The following is an 18,081-nucleotide window of genomic DNA, read 5'->3' on the forward strand; positions in this document are numbered from 1 at the left end:
TTGCATTGTGATGAAGTGTCAGCTGCAACATTTTGGCCGCCTGGCCCCTTTTCTCTGCCTGAGTTACACACTTATACAGGTGCCTCAGTGTTAAGGACCCCAGTGGCTGGAGAAGGCCAAGGGAATGCCTGTATTTCACCTGGCTGCTGCAGATGGATGGTTATTTTAGAGATGTGGGAATGGACCAGTTATCTGCCTGGATGGTTGCAATGCATGACCCAAGGCAGTTCCGTGGTGTTTTGGATGTGGCAAAGCGCAGCAACAGCGCATGCTCCTAGACTTAGTTGACTGGACTTACTGTCTCTCCAGCGCCAAATCACGACGTCATCTCAAGGCGCTACATACATGAGTTGGATCTCAACCTTTCCCCACTTCTTGAGCAAGCACATTGGCGACTGTGGTATAGGAAAAACTCCCACACCATTACACGTGTGTAAGTTGGTTTACAGTCTAGCTTGGTTGCAGGAGGCACACCTTGTTTTGCAGATTCTGAAATTATTCCAAAACTAAATGATTCCTAGTGCCCTTTTAGAAAATGACATATACGTCTCTGGATTCCTGAAATGGTTGTTTACTTCTGAAATTCTTGAATTCAAAAAGTTGTTTCTGCCTGCAAAGGTTACATACAGTTGTATGTAAAGGTTTGGGCACCCCTGATGATTTCCCTGATTTTCCTTTATAAATCATTGGTTGTTTGGATCAGCAATTTCAGTTAAATATATCATATAGCAGACAAACACAGTGATATTTGAGAAGTGAAATGACGTTTATCGGATTTACATAAAGTGTGCAATAATTCTTTAAACAAAATTAGGCAGGTGCATAAATTTGGTCACCCCAACAGAAATAATACATCAATATTTAGTAATTCCTCCTTTTGTAGAAATTAACAGTCTCTAAGCGCTTCCTATAGCTTCCAGTGAGAGTCTGGATTCAGGTTGAAGGTATTTTGGACCATTCTTCTTTACAAAACATCTCAAGTTTGTTGGCTTCTGAGCATGGACAGCCCGCTTAAAATCACACCACATCTTTTTAATAATATTCATGTCTGGGGACTGAGCTGGCCATTCGGGAACATTGTACTCGTTTCTCTGCATGAATGCCTTAGTAGATTTTGAGCAGTGTTAGGGTCGTTGTCTTGTTGAAAGATCCAGCCAGGACAACTTCAACTTTGCCACTGATTCGTGAACATTGTTCTGAAGAATCTGCTGATATTGACTGGAATCCATGTTACCCTCAACTTTAACAAGATTCCCAGTACCTGCACTGGCCACACAGCATGATGGAGCCACCTCCAAATTTTACTGTTGGTAGCAAGTGTTTTTCTTGGAATGCTGTGTTCTTTTTCAGCCATTCACACCGCCCCTTGTTATGTCCAAATAACTCAATTTTAGTTTCATCAGTCCACAGCACCTTATTCCAAAATGAAGCTGGCTTGTCCAAATGTGCTTTAGCATACCTCAGGCGACTCCGTTTGTGGCGTGTATGCAGAAAAGGTTTCCTCTGCTTTACAGCATCTCTTTGTGCAAAGTGTGCTGTATAGTTGAATGATGCGCAGAGACACTATCTTCAGCAAGATCATATTGTAGGTCTTTGGAGCAGGTCTGTGGGTTAACTATGAGTGTTCTCACCATCCTTCGCTTCAGCTTTTGTGACACTTTTCTTGGCCTGCCACTTCGGGCCTTAACTAGCACTGTGCCTGTGGTCTTCCATTTCCTCACTGTGTTCCTCACAGTGGAAACTGACAGCTGAAATCTCTGTGATAGCTTTTTGTATCCTTCCCCTAAACTATGATGTTGAACAGTCTTTGTTTTCAGGTCATTTGAGAGTTGTTTAGAGGCTCCCATGTTGCCACTCATTAGAAGAGATGCAAAGAGGGGAAACATTTGCAAATGGCCACCTTAAATACCCTTTCTCATGATTGGATTCACCTATGTAAGGAGGTCAAGGGTCAGTGAGCTTACAAAACCAATTTTATGTTCCAGTAATTTGTGCTAAATGCATTCAAATCAATAAAATGACAAAGGTGCCCAAATTTATGCACCTGCCTAATTTTGGTTAAAGAATTATTGCACACTTTCTGTAAATACTAGAAACTTAATTTCACTTCTCAAATATCAGTGTGTTCATCTGCTATATGATATATTTAACTGAAATTTCTGATCCAGACAACCAATGATTTATAAAGGAAAATCATGAAAATTATCACGGGTGCCCAAACCTTTGCATACAATTGTATGAAGAAAAGTTGTTCTCCTTGTACTAAACGTTTCTGTTTTGTTTCAGAATAAGAAGGCTCATATACCATACAGAGATAGCAAGCTGACACGCCTACTTAAAGACTCCTTGGGAGGAAACTGCAGGACACTCATGATTGCCAATGTTAGCCCCTCATCCAAATCATACGATGACACTCACAACACTTTAAAATATGCCAACAGAGCCAAGGAGATTAAGTCTTCGGTTAGTGTCCTTGTTGTCAATGTTTATCGGTAATATGAAACTATGAAAACTATGTATTTTATTTGATTTTTTTTTTCCCCCAATCCATCCCCTTGCTCAAATGCCTAACAGCTGAAGAGTAACGTTGTCAGCCTGGACAGTCATGTTGGCCAGTACGCAGCCATATGTGAGAAACAGCGGCAGCAGGTAATATGACTTAGCTAAGTAAATACAGTAAATGATTTTCAAGTAAAATTTCAACACTTACATGACCAATAATTTGCATCTAAACATTTTTTTTCATGTTCTTCCACAATGCTATAGATCATACAGTTAACACAGAAACTAAAGGAATACGAGAAGAAGGCAGAGCCTGGGGTTTCTAGCATGATCTCTTCTCTGAAACAGACAGAAGTCGCAAAGTAAGTATGTGCAAGTTGAGCCACAGTGCTAAGACATATCACATCTTCTGTAACTTAACACATTTGTTTTAAATTATACATTTTTAATGCAGGCATGGCATGTAGGTATTGTAAACACTAGTGATCACTCTTGGGATCACCTGTGAGACCTGTGGTTTGAAAAAGTAGTTCAGGTGTCCTTAAGTCCAGTCATAAATAATGAAGTGGGTCAGGCAGTTTTAAAGGTCATGTCAAACAGAAATCATAACAACTTAGATTTAGGCTGTTAGTGACCATCCAGTGATACACCGGGATTATGCTGTGCACTTCCGTGACTGGTCTCAAAGTATATGGCATTTGCAACAAACCGTTATTGAATCTGCTGAAAACAGAGTACTTGTGAGTACTCGTTTTCAGCATTTCAGACAGCATTTATGTAGCTCTGAGGAAATGTCCCAGCTTGCGCTTGAATGGAATGTAGCTCCTAACATTAAGTACGAAGCCACAGATTAATTGCAAAGTTTACATAAGTGTGATATTGTGCTATGACAACTCATTTTTAAGTGATAACTGTTCATTTTGATGCAGTCTCAGTAAAAGCAGCAGCCGCTCTCCACTATGAGAAGACTTACTGTGTGTGCACGTCCATTAGTCATGAACACAACCTGTTAAAAACAGTATCTGCTAGAGGCTCATCTTTGTGCATGCTTATAATGGCCCCTTCTCACATAACACAAAGTTGGGCGAAAGAAGCAGGAACCAGCTGAAAAATCACAGAAAAAAAATAATGAATTGGGTAACTGCGAAAAATTCCACCTGCTGTTGGGACACACAGTCGGACAGGCGTGAATGATACTGCGGCGACGGTTTTGTGCACGCTCGTACGTGCGCATGAACACAGTGCTAGCACGTGGAAAGTGTGACACCACATCAGGCTATGTTGATCTGCTGCTGTGGGGGAAAAAAAAACACACACACACCAAAAAACTAAAACACCACAATTTGTAATATTTCATTCCTCTTATAAAGAGTGGACAATACAAGTTTCATTGTTCTGTTCCTCTGCATATGACCCATTGTCATAGATAGTAAAGTCATGAACTGACATGAATGAAGCTATGCGCTCATGTCCACATCAGCGGCTTGGCGTGTCCAGTTATCCAGCAAGCGGTGCGCCAAAGGAAACTGCATCCTGTGGACTATAACTCACATAGTGGATATGACATTCGGCTTGCTAGCTGAGTGTTCACATGATCAGACGTATATTTCACAGTGGGCAGCCTGGCTGGTGATCTGACAGCGCTTGCTGCTCCAATATGTGTTGGTAATATGTGTTTTAATTTATTTTCACGTGAGGACAGCATGTACGCGCCCCATGGTGGAGTGTTGTGAGGTAATAGTCTACATGGCACGATAGGTGTTCCACAGCTGTGACTTGTGAGGACACAGGTCTCAACAGCTGCTGGTTGCAGCCAACAAGCCCACCTTAGCGAACGGACTCACAGCTCATAGAAAAAAGTCTCACTCTCTGTTTCTTTGTTCCGTGATTATTTATTTTATGTATTTCTTATGAAAATATGTATGTAGTTATTGTGTTTATTTATTTGCCCTGCATCTGTCTGATCTCTGTGTTTTAATTTAACACGTCGTGTGCACTGTCTGTTCCAGCTGACAGTGGTGGAAGGTTCATTAGCCTGGCTGGCCAGGTGATGACAGAGTTCACACCGTGCCATGCACGCTCAGACATGACTGACCGGTCCTCATGTGATGTTGTCTGTATGTAATTATCAGCATGTCATGAGAGCATGAGAGCCCACCCACACATGTCCATTGCGTGGAGTGGTGTCATGTTGTTCATGGCATGATATGTGTTCTCCAGCTGAGTTGCAAGTACACATCGGTCAGCTGTTCCAGCTGGATGTTACAGCCATCAAGACGCGTACTGCACTGGACAGCGATCGCGCTCCGGCCACCTCAGCTGCACCTGACAATGTTGGATCATGGTCAGGGGGGATGACTCCTCACGCCATTTGTGTTGCAGGGGGCACAACACACTCACACGCCACGTGGGGGGGGGGCACTTGCTTAAAATTTGTGTTGCTTGGTAACGGCACACTCATGGGGCCATTCGCACAGCCAGCTCAAAAGTGGTCCCCTGCACTCTACTCTTGTGCCGGCTGCGCAAATAGCCCTGCCTTTACTAAGTGTCCTGCGAGTGGTGTAGGATGTTTGTGGGTGGCACCTGGACTTTCACCGATTCCGGCTGAGAGTGGGTCGAATGGCCATTTAGTCTGCGATTTGCTGACATTTGGCCACATGTGTGAAGGCTGCTTCGATTGCGCCATTAGGCCATGGTTCGACATGGCCGATGATTTTGTTCAGCTCCTCAGCCGCGACACGATATGTCTGACCTGCGTTCGAGACGCCGTGCAAATGCTGCAAACGTGATCAGATGGCAATGTGACCTCATCTTGTACACTGTTCGAATGGGTTTCTACCACGAGTGGCATGCAAGTGTAATGTGCATGTGCTGTGTCTGAATGGTTTTGGCAACTGCTATAAGAAGCGATCAAGGCGGCTCTGATATTTCACGCGTGGCATACGATTCCTCCTTCGTGCACCAGTTGGCTTCAATTGTGTTGTGAAATGGCACTAAGTGTTGTCATCAATGTAACTGTGAAAAATCTAAGAAATACATCTGTAATCAGGCAGCCTGAAACACAGCGGAGAGTTCTGCGTGCATTTTCATGGTGGGAGCTATGATGGGGTTAAAACAGCGTGTTGCTCCCGTACAGAGAACAGACTCCACACACATCAAGTTTCAAAATCTGACAGACTCTCTCAAAGTAAAATTAACAAAGCCTACCAGTTCCACTGAGACAAAAAAAAAAATACAAAAAGAAAAAACTGAACAGGGCACTCACCCACTATGTAAAGTCAACACCATCAAAGAAGTCTTCATACACAGATCATGCACAGTTGCCAGCTGGATAATAATGTTCAGGCCCATCAAAGAGGTCTTGACTGGCACAGTCACACACGGATGGTGCGTGATCTCTAGCCGGATAATAATGTCCCGTCCACTCCATCAAAGAGGTCCTGACTGACACATTACGCACAGATGGCGCACGATCACCATCCGGAGAACCAGGTCCATGCCATCCTCCTGTGGGCAGATGTCCTTCACAGTTCCACTGTGATTAAGCCCACCTCTGTGCGCTGGGGCTGACTACAGCTGCCAGCATGACACGTTTTCCCATTGTGGTCCTTATTGAGAAGAAGATGATAAAGGATAATCCCAGCTGGTGCAGACAGGTGTGTCCAGCCCACTCCCCATGATCCATGGCTACTGGACTCTCTTGGCCAGTTCCAAAAGCTCAGATCATGTCCATTTTGTTTGGCATGCACCCATGGCAGCTCCAACCTCATCCCCTCGCACAGTTCTCTCACAATTCTGGCACGTTAGATAGAAAGTCCATTATCTCCTGAAAATAAAGTATTTTGACTTTTTCCAATGTAAGAAATACATCTACATGTTCAGGTATCCTGTAAAAACAGTGTTGTGAAGACATTCCACTTGCGCATTCACAGTGGCAGTAAAATAACATCCTGCTATACAGACAACAGAGTAGCACGTTGGATCCAAAATCCGACAGACTCTCGACAAAAAATTAAGAGTGTGTTGTCTCTTCTCTGTACATCCTCTGTAAATCCGAGCCATCACTTTCGAATGAAAGCTCAGAAGCTTCTTTATTGAATGTAGCAGTGTTCATTTCATTCTGTCTATTGGCCATCGGGATATTTCTGCATTTGCTAAAATGTCACATGCCGAGAAATGCCGAGTAAGATGTTTTCTGGAAATGCACCTGCTGACTTGCTGAGCGAGAGGGATAACTAGCAATAAAATACATCAGTGACCACTAATTATTACCACATGTGCATGGATAGACTTACAATCATGAATATTTTGATGTTTTGTTGCTAACAGGGACGTTAACCCTCTGGGGTCTGAAGGCATTTTTTGGACAGTTCACTCGCCTGGCATAAATGTTTTATTGCTGTTAACAGCTCTCCCTGCATCCCACAGTCAGGTTTTATGTCTCTTTTTTTCAGGACAACCTGTGCTTTCATAATATATATGCTTTTGTTGTGTTTTATAAGTGTAATAAAGGAATGAGCTTTGAGCTTTGATTTTTTCATTATTATTATTATTACTTTCAACAAATTCCTGTCCATAATTAATCAAGAAACTTTTTAGTTATACATCCAGAAGATTCTATTCAAGATGTAAAAACATTTTCAGTGACATTTCTCTTGTAACTGTTGAGAAAAATAGCAATGTCTTTTTGGTTTGCTGTAAAATATCATTTAATTAGCTTTTTTTCCTGTATTCAGCAGACTCTTGGTGAGATTATCTGCATTTTTTTAAAAGTAGCATGCATTCAGAATGGGAGTCCATGCTCACAATAGTTGATAGAAATTTTGTAGAACAGTGTGTACTTATGTGTTACAGCGAGTGATTTGATTAAACTTTCACACCAAAAATGTCATTTATTAGGGCTACTCAAAGGTGTGCTGACGAGCATGAGTATCTTTTTGTGCGTTAATAAAGTTGCTTGTATATAACGTAGAGAAATTATATAACACTAACGCATTGCCCATGGAGACCCACAGGCTCTAGATTGGGTAGTGTTTATAAAGTAGGTAGCTGACATTTTTCAAGGGTGGTAATAAATTATGCAAAGTTTTTGTAATGAGTTGGAATGGCGTGCGAGTCCAGAATATTTTTAGAACCATAGACCTTACACCTCAACAGTTTATAGGAGAGTAACTCAGCCCTTTTATTTCCTGTTAATTCTGTAATTTTTTAATGTTAACTTACTGTCTTAATGTATTTATAAATTGTTTAGGTTCTTGTTCACACTACTATTATTATTATTATTATTATTATTATTATTATTATTAGCAGTTTTATTATTATCAATTTTATTTTATTATTCTATTTTGTCATTTGAATTTTAAATGGACCATAATGGAAATAAGTGTTTTCACTTTCTTGTGTTATCCATGTATTTTTAAGGTATTAACAATTATATACTTACATCAAACTTACAAAATAAAATCATTCACATACAGTGGCTTGCAAAAGTATTCAGCTCCTTGGTATTTCATGCATTTTAATTTGTTTATGGCATTTCATATACAAAAAGTAAATCAGGCTTCTCAATATAAAAATTTCTTGAAGCTTAAAACTTCTTCTGGGTTGTCTGGGTGTCTTGATGTCTTTCCTCACTCTTCTCCTTCTTGCACAGTCACTCAGTTTTTGAGAACTGTCTATTCCACACAGATTTACCATAGAGTGCCATACTGTTTGTATTCCTAACTGATGTAAATAAAGTTCAAGACATATTCAGTGACTTGGAAATGTTCATGTATCCATCCCCTGACTTTTCTGAAGAAAACTGGTAATTACACTGATTATTTATAGGTAATATACCAAAGGGACTGATTACTTATGCAACCCATCATATAGGCTTTTATATTTTTAATGAATTTATATCAAGTTGTAGAGATTTACTTTCAGTTTGAACCTACGAACACCATGAATCTCAAACTCAGCTGTGCTGAGGTCATGGTGAGGCTCTGTAAATATAATTAATATGTAAATGCATTTGACACGTATCATTAAAAAACAATCTTGGATATCCATGTTCTTCAGTCTCTAATCAACTCTTCTGTAAGCCAAGGCCTACATCTCCACCAAATTTTGTAGGAACACACAGATGGCAAATGCATAATCTCCCTACATTTTTTTGTCATATCCTTGGTCGCAATTCACACTTTGCCTTTTACTTCAGGTGAGCTGCATCTCCTTGATTTGAATGAAGTGAGTTGTAGCTGTCAAGACATGAAGGCAAATGCAGGAATGCACTTGCACATCAAGGGAAAGCTTTTGTATTTAGTGCCAATGGAAATGCTGTTTGTCTGTTGAAATCATTGAGCTGTTCTTGTCTCCACCTTGATTCATTTCCTTCTGAAAAAAAATTGTATTCATTTAAAGACTACAAATATTTAAACTGATGGTTTCCTGTCCAGGGTGTACCCCTCCTCTCACCCTATGACTGCTCGGATAGGGTCCCCCCCCCCCCCCCGTGAAGTGTATTTATTTTTTCAGTTGTATGAATTTATTTAATCAAATATGAATGCAGCATTGTAATATATTTGTTTTAGCAAAACTGAGAAATACTGCATGTGTAATTATTTCTTCTGTATAATTCAGATGTACCACATCCCATGTCATCCGCGTATTGCATATTCTATCATCTGCCAGGTTATTAGTGTTGGGATGGAGGAATAGAAAAGCTGAATGAGTTTGACTCCCACACGTTTCATTCACCAGCATCAAGATTCACAATTCGCACAGTAAGCAGCTCTGAACAGAGGCTGCACACTTTTCACAGTATTAAAAATTCAGCAGTCTAGCAAGGCCACGGCGTCTCCTACGTCACTGGAGTTGCACTGAAGAGTGCAGTCACATGTCAGCAACAGCCCTCTGGCCTCATTTGTCTATGTACCTCTTCTGTCTCTTCTCACTTGCATCCTGTCTTATTGTTATCCAAACTCTTAGCATATACTGTATATTGGATTACCAGGTTTTGCTGATTCTATCTTAAATCCAAACATAAATTGCATATAGAATATATAGCATAAAGAATATCTGTGTTGGTAAAAGTGATATATCTCAGGGGAAAAATGTCTTTTAATATCCATGAAACAATTTGAATGCCTTTGGCACAATAGTTACAAGGCACTTTGTTTTTACGGTCATCTTAAGTATACTCATACAAAATAGCAAAAATTAGATAACCAATTCAATATTTAAACCAGTTTAAAAGCATCATTGTAGTAAGAAAATAACCATTATTTAATGGAGGGTGGTCACTGGTTGGTCTCACTATTAAAATATTTAAGTTAGTCACTTAATTGGAAAAGCAGGGAAGGTATTTATTCCTTTTTTGTGTGTGTGTGTGTTTGTGTTATTATACTGTGATTAAGCAGTTCTCCAGTGTAAGTAACTATATTGACTACTGACAACTGGAGCTGGTTGTTCCTGCAGTATCAAATATTTTGTGTTTAATACCAACAACCCACGTGGAATTTCCTAAACCTAATTTTAGGCATCTTATATATGCTACTCTTGAACCATGCCGAAATCCCAACCATACATTTGTTAACCCCACTGAGGTCCTTAGTCTGGGTCTCATTAACATAAGATCACTGTCCTCAAAATCACTGTTGCTTAACTATCTAATTATAGAACACCACTTAGATATGATGTAAGGCAGCAGCACAGTTACTTCTATGGTGTGCAGAAATAAGAGATCTTTTCTGGCATTCAGATGGCTGATTTTACAGTGGCAAGAGTGCCAATCATGCCTCCACCACCAAAAAATTAGTTATCTGCAGACTAGAGGCCCACCACTCCCGGCACTATAATATTGTCAACTGCAGATTTTTCCTTTAATTGCAAAGATTTCATCTATATTATGGGCACTGCAATTGTCTGCCTTTTTTCCCCTTGTGAAAGGAAATATAAGTTTGTTTCCTATTTTTACCTTGGTCTGGGTGAGCTTACGAGGTCTGTTAGAAAAGTATCGTACCTTTTTATTTTTTTCAAAAACTATATGGATTTGATTCATATGTTTTTACGTCAGCCAAGCTTGAACCTTCGTGCGCATGCCTGAGTTTTTCCATGCCTGTCGGTTGCGTCATTCGCCTGTGGGCAGGCTTTGAGTGAGCACTGCTCCACCCCTCTTGTCGTCGTTTCATTGCGAGGAAATGGCGGAATGATTTGGGCTTTTTTTCCATCAGAATTTTTTCAGAAACTGTTAGAGACAGGCAGCCGGAAACCATTTGAAAAATTTATCTGGCTTTCGGTGAAAATTTTACGGGCTTCACAGAGAATAAGGAGTGTTACTACAGCTTTAAGGACGGCCCTCAATGGCGCACGGTGCGCCGCGCTCAGAGCCACCATCGAGAGGCAGAAACCACCACATCATTTCTAAACGGATCGCTGTGTGGAGCCGGGACCGTCGTGTGCAATTTCTCTGGTTATCACAAGAGCTGGACATCAGCCATTTTCCGGAAGATTTCACTTTTAACAAGAGATTTTGTCATGGAAAGCCGCGCGGAGGCTTCGCGCGTCACGACCGATTCGCTGATGAAGCGAGACAAAGGAACACCTCTGTTTCGGAGTGTTAGAGGACAAGTTGGGACAAGCCCAGCTCTCCACAATTTCTCTTACACTCACTTGACTGGTAAGCACTGAAAGCCGAGATAGGCATGTAACATTTGTTCATTCATCTTCTACCGCTTAAACCAATTGAGGGTCAATCAATGAATCAATTTTTTTATATAGCGCCAAATCACAACAAACAGTTGCCCCAAGGCGCTTTATATTGTAAGGCAAGGCCATACAATAATTATGTAAAACCCCAACGGTCAAAACGACCCCCTGTGAGCAAGCACTTGGCTACAGTGGGAAGGAAAAACTCCCTTTTAACAGGAAGAAACCTCCAGCAGAACCAGACTCAGTGAGGGGCAGTCTTCTGCTGGGACTGGTTGGGGCTGAGGGAGAGAACCAGGAAAAAGACATGCTGTGGAGGGGAGCAGAGATCGATCACTAATGATTAAATGCAGAGTGGTGCATACAGAGCAAAAAGAGAAAGAAACAGTGCATCATGGGAACTGCCTCCCATTCTACTCTTACAAACCCTAGGAACTACAAGTAAGCCTGCAGTCTGAGAGCGAAGCGCTCTATTGGGGTGATATGGTACTACGAGGTCCCTAAGATAAGATGGGACCTGATTATTCAAAACCTTATAAGTAAGAAGAAGAATTTCAAATTCTATTCTAGAATTAACAGGAAGCCAATGAAGAGAGGCCAATATGGGTGAGATATGCTCTCTCCTTCTAGTCCCCGTCAGTACTCTAGCTGCAGCATTTTGAATTAACTGAAGGCTTTTTAGGGAACTTTTAGGACAACCTGATAATAATGAATTACAATAGTCCAGCCTAGAGGAAATAAATGTATGAATTAGTTTTTCAGCATCACTCTGAGACAAGACCTTTCTGATTTTAGAGATATTGCGTAAATGCAAAAAAGCAGTCCTACATATTTGTTTAATATGCGCTTTGAATGACACATCCTGATCAAAAATGACTCCAAGATTTCTCACAGTATTACTAGAGGTCAGGGTAATGCCATCCAGAGTAAGGATCTGGTTAGACACCATGTTTCTAAGATTTGTGGGGCCAAGTACAATAACTTCAGTTTTATCTGAGTTTAAAAGCAGGAAATTAGAGGTCATCCATGTCTTTATGTCTGTAAGACAATCCTGCAGTTCAGCTAATTGGTGTGTGTCCTCTGGCTTCATGGATAGATAAAGCTGGGTATCATCTGCGTAACAATGAAAATTTAAGCAATACCGTCTAATAATACTGCCTAAGAGAAGCATGTATAAAGTGAATAAAATTGGTCCTAGCACAGAACCTTGTGGAACTCCATAATTAACTTTAGTCTGTGAAGAAGATTCCCCATTTACATGAACAAATTGTAATCTATTAGATAAATATGATTCAAACCACCGCAGCGCAGTGCCTTTAATACCTATGGCATGCTCTAATCTCTGTAATAAAATTTTATGGTCAACAGTATCAAAAGCAGCACTGAGGTCTAACAGAACAAGCACAGAGATGAGTCCACTGTCCGAGGCCATAAGAAGATCATTTGTAACCTTCACTAATGCTGGTTCTGTACTATGATGAATTCTAAAACCTGACTGAAACTCTTCAAATAGACCATTCCTCTGCAGATGATCAGTTAGCTGTTTTACAACTACCCTTTCAAGAATTTTTGAGAGAAAAGGAAGGTTGGAGATTGGCCTATAATTAGCTAAGATAGCTGGGTCAAGTGATGGCTTTTTAAGTAATGGTTTAATTACTGCCACCTTAAAAGCCTGTGGTACATAGCCAACTAACAAAGATAGATTGATCATATTTAAGATCGAAGCATTAAATAATGGTAGGGTTTCCTTGAGCAGCCTGGTAGGAATGCGGTCTAATAAACATGTTGATGGTTTGGATGAAGTAACTAATGAAAATAACTCAGACAGAACAATCGGAGAGAAAGAGTCTAACCAAATACCGGCATCACTGAAAGCAGCCAAAGATAACGATACGTCTTTGGGATGGTTAATGGAATACTCAGCTCAATAGAGCTCTGACTCTTTGTCAGCCTGGCTACAGTGCTGAAAAGAAACCTGGGGTTGTTCTTATTTTCTTCAATTAGTGATGAGTAGAAAGATGTCCTAGCTTTACGGAGGGCTTTTTTATAGAGCAACAGACTCTTTTTCCAGGCTAAGTGAAGATCTTCTAAATTAGTGAGATGCCATTTCCTCTCCAACGTACGGGTTATCTGCTTTAAGCTACGAGTTTGTGAGTTATACCACGGAGTCAGGCACTTCTGATTTAAAGCTCTCTTTTTTAGAGGAGCTACAGCATCCAAAGTTGTCTTCAATGAGGATGTAAAACTATTGACGAGAGTTTAGTTACAGAGTTTAGGTAGCTACTCTGCACTGTGTTGGTATATGGCATTAGAGAACATAAAGAAGGAATCATATCCTTAAACCTAGTTACAGCGCTTTCTGAAAGACTTCTAGTGTAATGAAACTTATTCCCCACTGCTGGGTAGTCCATCAGAGTAAATGTAAATGTTATTAAGAAATGATCAGACAGAAGGGAGTTTTCAGGGAATACTGTTAAGTCTTCTATTTCCATACCATAAGTCAGAACAAGATCTAAGATATGATTAAAGTGGTGGGTGGACTCATTTACTTTTTGAGCAAAGCCAATAGAGTCTAATAATAGATTAAATGCAGTGTAGAGGCTGTCATTCTCAGCATCTGTGTGGATGTTAAAATCGCCCACTATAATTATCTTATCTGAGCTAAGCACTAAGTCAGACAAAAGGTCTGAAAATTCACAGAGAAACTCACAGTAACGACCAGGTGGACGATAGATAATAACAAATAAAACTGGTTTTTGGGACTTCCAATTTGGATGGACAAGACTAAGAGTCAAGCTTTCAAATGAATTAAAGCTCTGTCTGGGTTTTTGATTAATTAATAAGCTGGAATGGAAGATTGCTGCTAATCCTCCGCCCCGGCCCGTGCTACGAGCATTCTGACAGTTAGTGTGACTCGGGGGTATTGACTCATTTAAACTAACATATTCATCCTGCTGTAACCAGGTTTCTGTAAGGCAGAATAAATCAATATGTTGATCAATTATTATATCATTTACCAACAGGGACTTAGAAGAGAGAGACCTAATGTTTAATAGACCACATTTAACTGTTTTAGTCTGTGGTGCAGTTGAAGGTGCTATATTATTTTTTCTTTTTGAATTTTTATGCTTAAATAGATTTTTGCTGGTTATTGGTAGTCTGGGAGCAGGCACCGTCTCTACGGGGATGGGGTAATAAGGGGATGGCAGGGGGAGAGAAGCTGCACAGAGGTGTGTAAGACTACAACTCTGCTTCCTGGTCCCAACCCTGGATAGTCACGGTTTGGAGGATTTAATAAAATTGGCCAGATTTCTAGAAATGAGAGCTGCTCCATCCAAAGTGGGATGGATGCCGTCTCTCCTAACAAGACCAGGTTTTCCCCAGAAGCTTTGCCAATTATCTATGAAGCCCACCTCATTTTTTGGACACCACTCAGACAGTCAGCAATTCAAGGAGAACATGTGGCTAAACATGTCACTCCCGGTCTGATTGGGGAGGGGCCCAGAGAAAACTACAGAGTCCGACATTGTTTTTGCAAAGTTACACACCGATTTAATGTTAATTTTAGTGACCTCCGATTGGCGTAACCGGGTGTCATTACTGCCAACGTGAATTACAATCTTACCAAATTTACGCTTAGCCTTAGCCAGCAGTTTCAAATTTCCTTCAATGTCGCCTGCTCTGGCCCCCGGAAGACAATTGACTATGGTTGCTGGTGTCGCTAACTTCACATTTCGCAAAACAGAGTCGCCAATAACCAGAGTTTGATCCTCGGCGGGTGTGTCGTCGAGTGGGGAAAACGGTTAGAGATGTGAACGGGTTGGCGGTGTACACGGGGCTTCTGTTTAGAACTACGCTTCCTCCTCACAGTCACCCAGTCAGCCTGCTTTCCCGGCTGCTCGGGATCTGCCAGGGGGTAACTAACGGCGGCTAAGCTACCTTGGTCCGCACCGACTACAGGGGCCTGGCTAGCTGTAGAATTTTCCACGGTGCGGAGCCGAGTCTCCAATTCGCCCAGCCTGGCCTCCAAAGCTACGAATAAGCTACACTTATTACAAGTACCGTTACTGCTAAAGGAGGCCGAGGAATAACTAAACATTTCACACCCAGAGCAGAAAAGTGCGGGAGAGACAGGAGAAGCCGCCATGCTAAATCGGCTAAGAGCTAGTAGCTACTCTAAGCTAGCGGATTCCTAAAAACACGCAAAGTGAATAATGTGTAAATAATTTAGAGGTGATTCAGCAGAAGGAGTGCTTTAGTTAAGGCACGTAAAGATTACACTGGGAAACAAATTGTAATCTAGATAACTAGATCAATCTAACTGCGCAGATTAAACAGCTAACAGATACAGAAAAACACCGCTGTGCTCCGGAACAGGAAGTGATACAATACCGCAGTGAGAGCCAACCACCAGTAGGGTCGCAGGGGGCTGGAGCCTATCCCAGCAGTCATAGGGCACGAGGCGGCGTACACCCAGGACAGGACACCAGTCTGTCGCAGGGCCACAAACACAGACACACCCACACACACACCTAAGGACTTTTTTTTTTATTTTTTTTAAAGACACCAATCCACCTAACCCGCATGTCTTTGGATGTGGGAGGAAACCGGAGCAGCTGGAGGAAACCCATGCAAACACGGGGAGAACATGCAAACTCCACACAGAAAGGCCACAGGAATTGAACCCACGACCTTCTCGCTGTGAGGCAACAGTGCTAACCACTAAACCACCGTGCTGCCCAGCTTGTAACATTTTCTACTATTTTGAATAGTATGTAAAAGTGGTTCACCCCGCTACTCCTCCCATAATTTTTGTTCAATCTTCAAAAACGTTGGCACGTACCGTGTCTGGACCAAGACACTAAATGTGGTTTACCTATTTTGAAGTCAAACTTAGGAGACATGATCAGTATTACATTCTATCAAAACTAGTATGTTATGTGACCTTATAGGGGCACTAAAATCAGGACTTTTGACAATAGCTACTGAACCCAACATCTTTGAATCATGGTTCTTGGCCATTTTGATTTATTCCTACTCTTCCCCAATACCTATTTTGCTCACACAGTGTAAGTGTGATGACAATTAAACTTGTCACATAGCTTTCCCAAGGCACCCACTAGATTTGCCACAGCTGTTTCTGCCATGGGTCAAAATGCCCAAAGAGAGCTTAGATCTCGTCAGTTGCTATGTTTTAATTTTGACTTTGATACAACCTTTGGAGTTTGGCCATGCCCATTTTTCTAGCTGAAACTATGATGTCTTGTATCATCCAGGTGAGCTTCAATACCTATGGCACTATTTTTTTTTAATTTTTCTTTTTTTTTTTTTCTTTTTTTTTTTAAGGGTCCATTGGTCATACAAGTGAAATGTTTTAAACTGTGCAGTATTTGATCATCACTTTATTTCTCTTTAGGGTGTCAGAAGCTCTGCAGCAAATCTTTTCTAGCCGAACCCAAATCAGAAACGAACAGCTGGATTTGGAGAGGCAACTGAAGGAGAATGAGCTGCGCCAGCACTATAGTGAGGAGGACAACCAGCAGGTCCAATATTTCTGTGCCAAAAACAAGATTGAGAAGGTAGCTATTGCTTCTGTTGCTCCAGTCATCTCTTATCCGTTTTTCTGGTTACCATATTTTCTGACGCAAGCCTGCTCGGAAAGTCTTGTTCAGGTTATAATGTTTTTAGTCATGTCCATCTGTTAGTCTCAATAACATATATAAATAGAGCAGTATGCACTTCTTGTGTGTTTGTTCTCTGCTCTCTCTCTCTCTCTCTCTCTCTCTCTCTCTCTCTCTCTCTCTCTCTCTCTCTCTCTCTCTCTCTCTCTCTCTCTCTCTCTCTCTCTCTCTCTCTCTCTCTCTCTCATTCTTTGTAGGACTGTTGTCCATGTCCATTCATTCAACACAGTAAAATCTTCCACTTCTGTTGCAACACCGTATTTAGGTTTTCATAATGCGTGGCGTGCACCAACAACACTGCTGGAGGAAATAATGTCTGTTGTTAAAGGCAACACATATATGGCCTGATTTACTATAGTTTTTTGTATATAAAAAGGTATGCAAACTCCATATCACCTGCAAACAAATGTGCAACCTGGTCTACTGAGGATTGTGTCTTTCAGATTTGCAAAATAATACATTGTCCATTTTTTGCCTTCATGAATATGCAGTTTGGGGTGTGTCTATGTACCTGAGTGTGCAAAATGGAGGAGAACATGCAAATAGTGTGGAAAGCTCCCCATTCAAACCCCACACCCCTTCCCATTGTCCTTGTAATATGGATTTGCGTCAGGAAGGACATCCCGTGTAAATCGTGTGCCAAATCAACATGCAGATTCACCTCTGATCTGCTGTGGTGACCCCGAAACAAGGGAGTGACCAAAGGGAATTAGGAATTAGGAATGCAGACACATACGGTAAATCTGATTCTCTCATTTGTGGTGAGTTTTTAGTTTTTATTTATTCTCCTTCTGTGTTCTTTAACACAGAAAAACCATGATTAAACATTAACTTATAGTAGCCTAGTTTTAATGAAAGGAAACTAAACATTCACAGCCTAAAGAAGTGACATTTATCATGTCCTTCCGTTTATCCTTTTTTCAGCAACATTACATTTCTGTTGCGCTTTTTTCTTTTTCTCAGGTTACGTGTCTGTCCAGTGTCATGCACCCTGGCTGAAACAGCAGTCAGCACGTGTGCTGTGGACAGCTCCAATTACAAATAGAGTACACCAATATATATGATTCTCATTCTGTGTCACAACCTCTCCAGTTATGTGAACAAGAAGAGAATATATTCAGCTTAATTGTATTCAGCGACCATGGCATGTAAAGCACCCCCTTGGATTTTAAAATTATTGTTTTACACCAAACCAAAAATAACCACGCAA

The 18,081-nt window shown here is 41.0% G+C and overlaps 1 protein-coding gene across 2 annotated transcripts in view; it reads left to right on the top strand.

Annotated features, from left to right (window-relative positions):
- Positions 1-18,081, top strand: part of kif18a (kinesin family member 18A) — a 143,142-nt gene that overhangs the window by 77,010 nt on the left and 48,051 nt on the right. For both annotated transcript variants that reach the window (XM_034191858.1, XM_034191866.1), the window contains 4 exons: positions 2,287-2,463; positions 2,575-2,649; positions 2,767-2,864; positions 16,607-16,769. In XM_034191858.1, the coding sequence (XP_034047749.1) occupies positions 2,287-2,463; positions 2,575-2,649; positions 2,767-2,864; positions 16,607-16,769 (513 nt within the window). The remainder of the gene's footprint in view (positions 1-2,286; positions 2,464-2,574; positions 2,650-2,766; positions 2,865-16,606; positions 16,770-18,081) is intronic.

The sequence above is a fragment of the Thalassophryne amazonica genome, chromosome 2, assembly GCF_902500255.1.
Source record: "Thalassophryne amazonica chromosome 2, fThaAma1.1, whole genome shotgun sequence".
Lineage (NCBI taxonomy): Eukaryota > Metazoa > Chordata > Actinopteri > Batrachoidiformes > Batrachoididae > Thalassophryne > Thalassophryne amazonica.